This window comes from Sinocyclocheilus rhinocerous, unplaced genomic scaffold (genome assembly GCF_001515625.1).
Source record: "Sinocyclocheilus rhinocerous isolate Xijiao unplaced genomic scaffold, SAMN03320098_v1.1 scaffold271, whole genome shotgun sequence".
NCBI classification, from domain to species: Eukaryota; Metazoa; Chordata; class Actinopteri; order Cypriniformes; family Cyprinidae; genus Sinocyclocheilus; species Sinocyclocheilus rhinocerous.
In genome coordinates, this window is record NW_015657574.1 from 856545 (window position 1) to 869534 (window position 12990).

Genomic DNA, 12990 nt, shown 5'->3' on the forward strand with positions numbered 1-12990 from the left:
GTGTAAATGACTAGGCAAAATTATGAAGTAGCAGTTCGTTTATATTGCAATATGCTAATTTAAACAAGACCCGGCCTTATCTGTGTTGGCTCCGGTTGGCTCGCATCCGTCTCTTCCAAGTTAAAGCTGATTTCTCATGAACTAGCAGACCTCGTAAGCCCCGCCCCTTTCGCGTACAGTTCGCCTGGTCGTCATGGAGACGGTGTGAGAGCGAGGCCGCTTTCCTACAGTAGGGAGGTACTCCGCTCTGGCCCCGCTAGCTGCGCTCACCCTTCTCCGTAGACGGATGATCAGATCGAAAAGGGCCGTCAGAATCCCCGAATACATTCGATCCCAACATAAACCGCGTTTACAGTAACCCTGGGATTTCCATCCATTCGACGCAGCTCCATGGTGACCCGATACTGATTTTTAAAGAGGAGGGCATTCACTGGTAAGATCTCTTTTTTGCGTTGTGAAGGTTAGTTAGCTGAGCTAACACGGTTAGCCAAAAGGAGTCTTTAGAATCTGAATCACTGGTTATCGCAAAAGCTAACAAATGTCGATAGCCAAATGATTCCGTCTGTGTACTTAAATATAGAAATAGTAGTTCGGCGAGTTATTGGTTGTTAAAGGACTTTAATATTCACAGCCATATAGCTCGCTAGTGAATCCTAATCCAATCAAAAGCACTGTTCCGGTTACAGAGAAAGGTCCTTTTAATCAATGGTGATGACGATTATTTGTTGTATAAATTAATCAGATCGCCCTTACGTCACTATCCGGAGAGGTTCATGTGGAAATGTGATTTTTAGTTAGCGTGTCATAACGCGATTACAAAAGTCGCCAGTCCGGCGATGCGGACAAAGCCTGTTGTTAGCTTCCTATTACCCATAGGCTGCCATTTTACTTTACTAGACTGGTAAATATATGTTGTAGGCTATGTATATTATCAAACAGCTGCTTTGTTTTAGATGTATGGACAAGTATAATTGTTGTCATAGTGTTACAGTATTATTTCGGTCAGCAATGGACCTCAAATATCGTCGTTGTAGTATTTTGTACTTGCGTCAACGGTGTAAATTTCCAGAGTTTCAGTCAACATACAATTGTAATGTACATCCCGTTTTATTTATTCGTTTTGCAAAAACTACACGTCGAAACGCGCACAAGCACAACGCGCTGTGCCATAAACACTGTGTTTAAGTAGCAAGAAGACTTTTAAAAAACTTGTGATCGAAAAGTTAGAAACAACCTCAAAGTGTATTACTTTAGGAAACCTAACCGCGATTATTAGTGATGCATCTCCCTTTTTGTTTGTTTTCACAAGTCAAAAGTGTTGCGTTCACAGTAGTTTCAGGACACACCGTCTGTTCTCTTTGTTGTGCTCGTTCTGCTCTCGGAACAGTTGCACGTGTCGGCGCGTGTGACTTTAAATCCGGATGTACTGGGGCTTATTTCTCTCTTACATAGAATAACTACATTATCATGTCCCTTTAGCACACTCCACTTCCAAATACCTGGCGTCTTTTTTTTAAATAAAAATGTGCTGCTCGTTTTTGCAGTGAGGCGATAATGTCATTTCTTGTTGTGAAAACAAGATTAGTGTCATCTGCCTACCAGTAATTGCTTTATAATTCGCTGGTGTCTCTGGTTTGGAGCCAGCATGTATTGGTTGTTGCCTTGATTTTGTACTACTTGTAACCCAACACCCCATATTCACTGTCTTTTCCCCAATACATATCTTTACTGGAGTTTGCTTGACTTGACTTGTTGAAACTTGATCAGGAGGTTGTTTCAATATGATATCATTAATAGCAACTTGATATCAACTTGCCTTCACAAACTCTTGTAGGTTCCCTATAAACGGCCACTTCTTCCTCATTGCCTTTTGTGTGCAAAGGTGTAGATAAAGGAACTGTGTGGGCCATAATATGCTTAACAAAAGGCTCTTTCTTTACTGTCATGCAGCCTGGATACTTTTTACCAGATTGAACCTTGCTATTTCCAGCTATGTGTTTCTTTCTTTCTGCTTTTTTCTCTTCCATCTCTTACTAAACTCCAGACAGCTGGAAGGGCTCTGCATTTGCATATTTCTCGCTCAAACCCTTTTACGTTAGAACCTGAAGGCAGCTCTGGTATGATAAAGCAGGAACAGCGGTGCCACGTTTCTTTTGGCATCTGGCCTGTTTTGTCATTTTAAGTCAAAAGAAATGTGATTAGTGTGATAAGATGAGGCTTTTAAATGTGGTCAAAAATGCTTTTTTACCACAAAGTGGTAAAGAACTGCTTTCAAGTACAAATCAGATCTCTTAAAGGGATAAGTTAACCAAAAATGCCGTCAAGTACTCACCCCCATGTGGGGCTGGGCGATTTGGCAAAAAATTAAAATCTCGATTTTTCCAGAATGTTTGACTGATTCTCGATTTTTGACGATTTTTAACTAGAAAAACTACACGTCGAAACGCGCACAAGCACAACGCGCTGTGCCATAAACACTGTGTTTAAGTAGCAAGAAGACTTTTAAAAAACTTGTGATCGAAAAGTTAGAAACAACCTCAAAGTGTATTACTTTAGGAAACCTAACCGCGATTATTAGTGATGCATCTCCCTTTTTGTTTGTTTTCACAAGTCAAAAGTGTTGCGTTCACAGTAGTTTCAGGACACACCGTCTGTTCTCTTTGTTGTGCTCGTTCTGCTCTCGGAACAGTTGCACGTGTCGGCGCGTGTGACTTTAAATCCGGATGTACTGGGGCTTATTTCTCTCTTACATAGAATAACTACATTATCATGTCCCTTTAGCACACTCCACTTCCAAATACCTGGCGTCTTTTTTTTTTTATAAAAATGTGCTGCTCGTTTTTGCAGTGAGGCGATAATGTCATTTCTTGTTGTGAAAACAAGATTAGTGTCATCTGCCTACCAGTAATTGCTTTATAATTCGCTGGTGTCTCTGGTTTGGAGCCAGCATGTATTGGTTGTTGCCTTGATTTTGTACTACTTGTAACCCAACACCCCATATTCACTGTCTTTTCCCCAATACATATCTTTACTGGAGTTTGCTTGACTTGACTTGTTGAAACTTGATCAGGAGGTTGTTTCAATATGATATCATTAATAGCAACTTGATATCAACTTGCCTTCACAAACTCTTGTAGGTTCCCTATAAACGGCCACTTCTTCCTCATTGCCTTTTGTGTGCAAAGGTGTAGATAAAGGAACTGTGTGGGCCATAATATGCTTAACAAAAGGCTCTTTCTTTACTGTCATGCAGCCTGGATACTTTTTACCAGATTGAACCTTGCTATTTCCAGCTATGTGTTTCTTTCTTTCTGCTTTTTTCTCTTCCATCTCTTACTAAACTCCAGACAGCTGGAAGGGCTCTGCATTTGCATATTTCTCGCTCAAACCCTTTTACGTTAGAACCTGAAGGCAGCTCTGGTATGATAAAGCAGGAACAGCGGTGCCACGTTTCTTTTGGCATCTGGCCTGTTTTGTCATTTTAAGTCAAAAGAAATGTGATTAGTGTGATAAGATGAGGCTTTTAAATGTGGTCAAAAATGCTTTTTTACCACAAAGTGGTAAAGAACTGCTTTCAAGTACAAATCAGATCTCTTAAAGGGATAAGTTAACCAAAAATGCCGTCAAGTACTCACCCCCATGTGGGGCTGGGCGATTTGGCAAAAAATTAAAATCTCGATTTTTCCAGAATACAAACGGGTCTTATACATATTATGTGTTGCAGAAATAATACGAGGAAAATGCTTTTTAAAAAATCTCAAAAGTCAAGGTAATTCAAATTCAAAATGACTGAAGGTAGACCATTATTAACTATAAATGTTCTTTAAAAACAACAGCAGCTTTCAGTCTGTCACCATGATGCAAACATGAAATATCAGACATACAGTAATAGTTCTTTACAGGTTTTCTATTAGATTGTGCTGCTTTTCCATTGTTTTTTTCTGTGTAAACATGGATGTGTTTGATTGTTGCGCTCGCGTCACTTGCAGTGTCTCATGCATGAAACGCCATTCTAAAAACACCGCGCTCAAGTGAAAAGAAGTTCACTCCCATCTTCTTGCATGTTTTACCTATTCCACTGCCCACGTCGCATCTTTGTCAACACAAAAGCGCATTCTGTGTGAATGGCGCTTAGCGCTATATTTATGGTCCTTCACAGAGCGCGTCACACGTGAGCGGTTAATCACGTGCGCCGACATGCAGTTGGATCGTTCTTTTCTCTGTACTGTTATCACCGGCATATTGTCACGTGCCTAATTCTAACAGTTGGTAATATTTCTATTCAAAATCGCGATTCCTCGATTTCTAAAAAATACAATCGTGGCAAAACAATAAATTCGAATTAATCGATAAAATCGGGAAAATCGCCCAGCTCTACCCTCATGTTGTTCAAAACCAACAGGATGTTTGCAAATGCATAGAAGACATTTCTTCTTCACCATTGAAAGTCCATTCCACCAAAACTTTGATGCTTCAAAAAGTTCATAAAGTGATCATAAAAATTCATGTGAATGAAGACGTTTAATCCAAAGCCAACAAGAACGTAGACTTGGATTAAACCGATTGATTCACATAGAATTCTTTTACGATCTCATTATCAATTGTCAAAGTTGTGTATAATAGATTTTCAATGGAGGAACCGAAATCTCTTAAGTTCTTAATTTCTGCATCTGTGTTTTGAATATTAACTAGTCTCAGCCTCAGACCATCACCCTCATTGGCTGAACATCTGATGTATACGGTACACAAAATTGAAACACTTCAGGAGTTTTGAAGTCATAATCAGATTGGTTGAATTATACAGGATTTCTGGGAGACGTGTGTGTCGCGTTCTTTAACATTCCACCTGGAAACAAAGATGCCGTGATGCCAAACCTTGTCATGGAAGAAGAAAGCTGTCGTGTTTACAACTGTGACGATGAGTCCTTATCAGGATCAACTAAAAGCTGGATTTTCAAAAGTATGTGAAATATTCATGGCATAGAATCTTTCAAATATGTCCAAGAGTTTTACACACCGGTCTGTTATTGTGGGGACATTTTCACGCCCCTAAACATGACACGGCACAAAACGAAACATGATTGGTTGCTTTACCTGTCAGTCACATGACCTCTTGGGTGGGCCTTGGCCATTCAAAGTGGCCAAGGTTCCCAGACCTTCTGCCATCAGTCTGAAGGTCTGGCTACTACGCGAGACTAAATATTAACTAAAGTCTTATTGTTTTTGGAACAACATAAGGGCTAGTAAATGGTGGCAGAATTTTCATTTTTGGGGCGAACTAGATATTTACATCCACAATGGAGTTGTTTGGTGCACTTTATAAATGCTTGGTTCTTAAACAGCATGTGATATGGTCATTTATCTCTATTTGAAAATATTTTCAAGCAGGTGTTGTTGAATATTTGTGCGCCATGTCAGTCGATGCGCTTACTCGAGATGCCATCTGTACAACACCTTAGTCACTTTGACTGAATCCAGACTGAATTGCAGTTTTCCCACTCTGGGATCGTGTTGGCACTGAGCAGTTTGTTGCAGAATGTTCTTCTGCGCCAGTCTGTTTGGTACATGAGGCAGCAGGCGAGCTCTTCTCTGCCAGTGGGATGTGCGTCACACTCCTTGTGCTCCTTGGGCACCCTAGTGCTTCTCTCCAGTGAGGAGGGGAAAGGTGTGGCGGCAGTGGCAGATTGGCCTCATGTGGGAGCAGTAGCTGCACCCTCAGCATCCTGTTTGTTTCTGGGACTCATGCACCCCATGTTCTTGAGCTTAATCTGCCTTCAGCACACACATACGTATCTTGTTTTGGAGGAATGCTGACAAATGGTTTGCGCTTACTTAGCAGCACTGTTGCACCTGCTCTCATTTGTGTAATGGTCACGCGCTTATTTTTTCCTTAAGTACAAAGTAATGTGATTCTAACTCACTCTCCATTGTTGTATTTGCTAATAGGCTTCATGTGTAATGTAAACACCACCATACATCACATGGATACCCTGCAGCATCTGTTCTGTGTTTTGTTGATTATCAGTATAAAATGTAGGAAGTATTGTGATATGAGCAATTCAGTTCCTCGTGGTTTCTCAGTTCTCACATCGTCCATGAGTTAGTTTCGAGAACAATGATGTTTTGAAACGTATTATTTTTTTCCATTGGTCTTGAATTGAAAACATTGCTTATAACTGCTATATGCTCTGTTTTTCACACATTAAAAACTATTGTCTGGATAAAATTGTGGAATTTTGTGAAATGTATTTAAATATGAAAAAAGGAACTGAGATTCCTCATCTTGTCAGAATCCACTTTGCATTTAACATATTTTGCTGGACTGGAATACATCTACTCTTTTGAGAAACTTTTATTTAGTTTTTTGTTGATACTTTAGAAAGGGGTTTTAACCAAGTAAATCCAAATTTAGTCTTCAGTCTAAGTTTTTAGAAAATAATAGTCTTAAACATCTTTAGTTTTATTTTTGAATAACTAAATCTGGCTCTCACCATGAACATAGCATGGCGTTAAAAAAAGGAACTGAGAGTCCTACACTTTTGAAAGATAAAAAAACATTACAAAATTAGCCAAATGCAAGTAAAACTGGCTTTGATCATTGATAATGTGAGATAATGTGTGAAAGTCACTTTTGTAGAGTGGCTTAAAAAAATGCAGGCAAAAAATTAATAAAGGTTAAATGACTAAATCGTGTTTTAATTGGGGATTAAAATTGTTTATTTTTAAATATGCAAATATGTATTTTGAAATATGTAAAATGCATTTTCTTGTAAGGTAAACAATATTTATGGTCATAATATAGCCCGCTTTTGCCATGTGTGACAGAAAGATTTTGATTCTTGGTTTAAATCTGCTTGTTTTTCAGTGAAAATCTGTAAGCACAAGTTCCATGTGAGCATGGCAAAGGACTCATAAATGATGTTGTAGCTACTACTTCTGTTTTGTTTTAATACACTAACTACTAGTTATAAAGTGTGTGTCTCTGTCGCTAGGTTCAGCCGGAGAGGATTCTTGCTGCACAAGCAGGGCTGAAAGATGTGCAATGGAATGGTAGCGTGTGAGACAAGAGCCTCGCTCGCTCACAGGGTGGCCGCCACATCCCTGCTGCTCCTCCTCCTCGGCATGCTCCCCACAGGCCAAGCTTCAGGTGAGATTATTCACAAAAACCTCCTCCATACTCCTCCTACACCTCAACTTTCCCCTGCCATCCACTCTGACACTGATATTTAAGATGCTGACAACTGCCTCATTGATTTCGTAGGAAGTAAAATGTCCTTAGATTATGAAATATGTGAAGTAACTTGCAGGAATGGATGTGTCAGGCATTGTTTTTTCAATGAATTATGTTGAATTCGGTGATGGTTTATAGTGGGTTGGTTTTGTCTGTTGGCATCTATGATTCCTGATGTCAAAGACAAAGGTTTTTGTTCTTTTGTATGTGTCACTCTCAGTGCTCTCATAACAGAAATAACCGCTGGACTTAAGCTTCCGGATGGAATAAAATATAATTTCTTTGTTTTCAGTTGAGCATCTGGGAGGTGTTGGTGGGGGATGGGCTTTCTCTCTCTCTCTTGCCACTGAGGGTGTGTGTACATCTGTTTCCCCTTTCTGTGCGAGTCTCATCCAGTGTCTCCCTCACTAACATAGCTCTATATCTTGCTTTGCATGGCAGATTTAGCTTGAGAACAAAAACAGATGTCCATGTTGACAGGCAGTTGGAAGTGTTGTTTAAAAGACTGAGGTGTGTATGTGACTTTTATAAAGCTCAAGTTATTCTTCAGCCTTATTCAGATTTTTTTTTATCTATCTGAGAAGGACAGGTGAATTTGTGGTTCAGCATTTTGTGTTTGTAGACCTTTCAGCCAACTTCCTGGGTAAAATAACAGTTGGTGCTTGAAGTACTGTTGGCATCCCATCCAATGTAAATAGCAAATGAAGTCAATAAGTAGAGTCAGATCACAGATGGTTAAGAATGTCCACCGTAGTCTTATTTATATACATAATGTTATAAATATACCAAATTTATAAGTTGTATTGCTACAGTACTGGAATTTCTAACTTTGATATAATACCTTCAAAGATATTGATATTTGATGCATGAATTTTCCATACCGCATAGGAAAATTGTGTATAAAATTTGAACAGTTTCCAAGTTAAGAAAATACGTTAGGGGCTTTCGCACCACGTAGTTTGAGGAACTAGCCGGTAGGGTAGTTCCTAGAGAACCACTTTCCCCCTCGGGCCATTTTCCTGGTTGCATTGGCACCGGCAGTGGGAACTCTGAAGTGGCCAACAGCAACGTCTTTATTCGCGGCATTTACAATCGTGGGTTTCGTGATAACGGAGATGGAATGAACATCGGCTGAATATCTGATGCATAAGGCACGCAAAATTCGAAGTCATCATCAGATTGGTTGAAATATACAGGATTTCAGAGAGACGTGCATGTTTCATTCTTTAACATTCCACCTGGAAACAAAGATGCCGTGACGCCAAACCCCCTCATGGAAGAAGAAAGCCATCATGTTTACAACTGTGACAATCAACGCTTATTAGGATCAACTAAACGCTGGATTTTCAAAAGTATGTGAACTATGTAAAGTTCGTGGCATAGGCTATAGACATATTAAAATATGTCCAAGAGTTTCACGCACCGGTCTGTTATTGTAGAGACATTTCCACACCCCTAAACTTGACGTGGCACAAAACGAAATGTGATTGGTTGCTTTACCTGTCAGTCATATGGATGGTTCTTGACCATTCAAAGCAGCCAAAGGTTCCCAGACCTTCTGCCATTAGTCTGAAGGTCTGGCTATGTGAGACTAATACAGTTCCCCCAAATGGAGTTCCTAGAACTAAAACAGTTCCTAGTTCCTGAGGTACGAACAAAAAGCGGGTATTTTTGCCAATAGTTCCGGTGTGAAAGCCCCTTATGACTATGGTCAAATGGCCAAAAGTAAATTATGAAATGAAATGGAGGACGGGGATGCTCCCAATCCCATCCGAACTGTTACTTGAAATCAAAGCTGTTTTTTTTATTTTATATATAATTTGAACTCAAACGTCATTTGGAAAACTAATCCAGTCTGAACAGCACTTAACTCTCCATTCCCAAAACCACATGGCTTCTGCACTATTTCCCCTTAACAACACGTGAAGGCAGCTCAACAGGCAAATGAGTGTCTCTTGCCTTATGTAATGAGTCACTGAGAGCATTGCGCTTGGAGAATAAATGATAGAGATGGAGGGATTTAGGGATGGTGGGATTGGGCTGGACCATTGATCCCAAGCGGCCACATTCTCATATTGATTCAGCACCACAAAGTCGAGCCAGGGACAAAAGTGTCCCAAGTGATCCCAAGTAATGTGTGTGTGTATGCATGGATGTATGGCTGTTCACACGTGTTTGGCATGAATCTAGTACACCGGCTGAATGCTACATGTTTAGTCCTCCCACAGACCGAGCAGCGGACAGAAGGGATGATTTTTCAAGGTCATCCGATGAAAGTCTGTCGATGATACTGCGCCATATTTTGGCAGTTTTTTTCTGTGCGTCCACCCAAGCATCCTTTTTCTTTCTGTCCATCTCCTCCTCAGTGTGCTTAAATGTAAAGTGTGTAATTTCTGTGGGACTAATGGCTATTAAAATATTTAAAAATAAACAGTCCCTCGTCTTCCATTTTTTTGGACAAACTGGTGGTCTGCCACAATTTTACACCATTAGTTGAACAAGTGTTGCTTTGCAATGGTGAAAAATCATTGCAGTTTCCGTTTGGTGCCACCGGTGAAGCAGAGATTGCACATTTCATCCTTAATATAAGTTTATGCATTATCCTTGATATATTTTGAGGAAGAGTTTGTTTTATTTGAGAGTTTTGCATTTCTGTATGAAATGGCATTAGAAAATTCATTAACATACAATAACACATTAACATACAAAAATACATTAACATACAATAACACATTAACATACAAAAATACATTAACATACAAAATACAATAACATTATATAACTAAAATTATAAAACTATAACATAATACAATTCTAAAAGTCTCGACAGTTTGTAAGATTTTTTTTTAAATATATTTTGTCATACAATTAGTCATACAGTCTCATTTGTTAGTTTTTGTTCGATTTGCTCATGCCTCACTGAGGACTAGTTTTCATAGATAATCATGGTGATGTTTTACCTACTAATCTTACTTTTTTGTAAAATATAAATTCATCCAAAATAACTAGTTAGTACAGTACTTGTTCATTCTTATGAGAAAGGGTTGATAATTTCTCCATTAGGTGGTTGAATGTTCCCTATAGGCAGGGCTTTAGTGGGCATAAATGCATGAAATCGACCCATCACTTGAAGTCCTGTGATCTGCTTGGTCTGGACTGTTGTAGAACTTGTTAAGGGAAACTTATTGAAGGCTTCTGAGTGTTGAAAGAGGAACCTGAATCAGATGTATGGACAGTGATGATGACGACATAGATCTATTGATAAATTTGTTGGTGCTTTACATAAGGTAATGACACAAAACAAAGAATCATATACTGCATGGCCACGACAATGTAAACACCCACTTTGATTAATGGGTTTTGCTATTCCAGTAAAGACATCAATGCATCTGAATGGGAGCGCATCCCTACAGCGATGTTCCATTAATACCTATAATTTGTGGTGTTTGGGTCTGCACATACTTTTGGCAATGTAGTATCTTGATTGGCAGGTCATCAATGTTAATGTCAAGACAGGACCTGCAATGTGCAAATTGCAACTTTACAGTGAACTTCTTGAAATATTCACTGCACTTATTACAAGGCAAGGCACCTAGATAGTGATTGTGTAACATTTAAGCATCCACAAAGCTTGGAGATGCAAGGAGGGGCCAGATTTGATCTTACTTATAAAATGATGTTATTTGGAACAATTCTTTTTAAAAAGCTTTGCTATTGCATCGTTTCATTCACATGTACAGTTAACAAAAACAAACAAGAGGAAGTAGCACAGGAAGGCAAAAAAAAAAAACCTTACTGTGCTCAGAAGCTGATCTTAGGGTTTCTGGAGCTTGACTCAGCCCACACTATTTCAGAATGTGGAATGAAAAGCAGCTCCCTGAAGGCACGCAGCTGAAGTCGCTCTGTTTTTAGCACTAGGCACATTGTGAACTAGAGGAATTTCCCATGTTACTCACTTTTTACTCTGATTTGTCACTATACCACTTCCATATGTTATCTAGTGTTAATTCTCACCTCAGCAAAGACTGGATTCAAAGCATTATGACATTGGATGAGGTGCTAGCATAGCATAGACAAATAGGCATTGTGAATAACCAAAAAGCAGAAATAATTGGAATTTTCGGACACATTGTTTAATGGTGACTGATTCTTTTCAGGTGCTTTCATGTGCATGTTAAAACCATTAAATGTATCACTTGGCTTGTTCAAAAGTTTGGGGTCAGTAAAATATTAAACATTTTTTTGAAAATCTCTTCAGGTCACCAAGGCTGCATTTATTAAATCCAAAATACAATAAAAATACAGTTGTTATCATTGTTGAAAACAGTTAATATGTTTGTGGAAATAATGTTTTCAAGGATTCTTTGATGAATAGAAAGTTCAAAAGAACATTTATTTGAAATGGAAATCTTTTACATTATAAATGCCTTGTTGTTTCTTTTTATCTATTAAATGCTTCCTTGTTGAATAAAAGTATACATTTCTTTCAAAAGAAAAAAAAAAAATCTTGCTTACCTCAAACTTTTAAATGGTAGTGTAGATAGAAGTATTCTTTTGCTTCAGGAAGTGGTTTGTGTGGGTCTGAGAGATGTTTGCAAATTAGCCCTTGTACTTATTATTACCTGATGGTAAATTTCCCAGTAAAAGTGATGTTTGTTTGAGGCACATTCACATCCAACTGTGAATTGAACTGAACTGAAATTATAAACTTTACATTCCTCAAGTTTTGGTTCTGTTACGTTGTAATGCAACTTCAAACAAGTTACGGCGCAGACCTGATTCTTCTTTGGAAAATCCATGTGAAACAGATGTGTACATGCCTGCTTCCCTTCTCTAACTCAGACTGAGCGTTATGTTTTTTCCCCTCAAGGTTTCATACGGTAGTTGTTCAGGCTCTTTAACTTAGTTTTCTGCTGTAATATGTTGTCCAGTGTCTCTCTGGGTTAAAACCCAGAGTGGGAAATGACCTGCTAAGGCCCTACAGACTACCAGACATCTATAGATTGCATCAACGGCTGCAACCACTATTGTTTATCTTTGCTTGAAGAATTTTAGGCTTCATTTTTAATCTTGTAAACAAAATAGCACAATTGCTAATATGCCTTCTAGGCCTTGCTAATGCTAATAGCACAAGTTTAGCAGATGTTGTTCTGTTCCTAAATTTTATATCAAATATTTTAGAGGATGTTGGTGTGGGTGTCAAAGCATTTGGGTTGTTTTCCTTATGCTAAATGTTCGTGAAAGCAACTAGGAATTATATGAATCACAGGGCTTATGCTATTTGTTTTCTTTGTGGAAAATTACAGCGTTTCAAAAGCTTGATGAGGACTTGCAATTTTGTGGCCATTGTAGCATTGAGTTGTGTGTGTTTGTAAATTGTGTCGCTTTTGTGATTTTAAAATTCAGAAGGCTGTTTGCAAAGCCATTCTTACGGCCGACATATAGTACACTATAGTGCTGGGCGGTATGACCAAAAATTTATATCATGGTATTTTCCAAAATTATACCAGTTTCACGGTACATGACGGTATTTTTTTTTTTTCGTGCATGACCGGGTGTTAACCATATTTTCTACTGATTGAGAGAGGAAATACTGCAGTATATTGACTTAGAATGACCTATTTTACTGTCATTATCAGTGAATATTGTAAAAAAAATACCACACTAAATAGTGACTAAACACGACCCCTTTTAATGTTAACCAGGAGTCACTCTCATTTATAATCACGGCATCGTCTGATAAAATCAACATGCATCTA

The 12990-nt window shown here is 38.6% G+C and overlaps 1 protein-coding gene across 2 annotated transcripts in view; it reads left to right on the forward strand.

Moving 5' to 3' along the window:
- Window positions 1–200: 200 nt before the first annotated feature.
- LOC107721312 (sushi domain-containing protein 6-like) overlaps window positions 201–12990 on the forward strand; it is a 24706-nt gene continuing 11916 nt past the window's right edge. For both annotated transcript variants that reach the window (XM_016529251.1, XM_016529253.1), the window contains exons 1-2: window positions 201–433; window positions 6993–7147. In XM_016529251.1, coding sequence (XP_016384737.1) covers window positions 7036–7147 — 112 coding nt within the window. In that variant the 5' untranslated portion in view covers window positions 201–433; window positions 6993–7035. The remainder of the gene's footprint in view (window positions 434–6992; window positions 7148–12990) is intronic.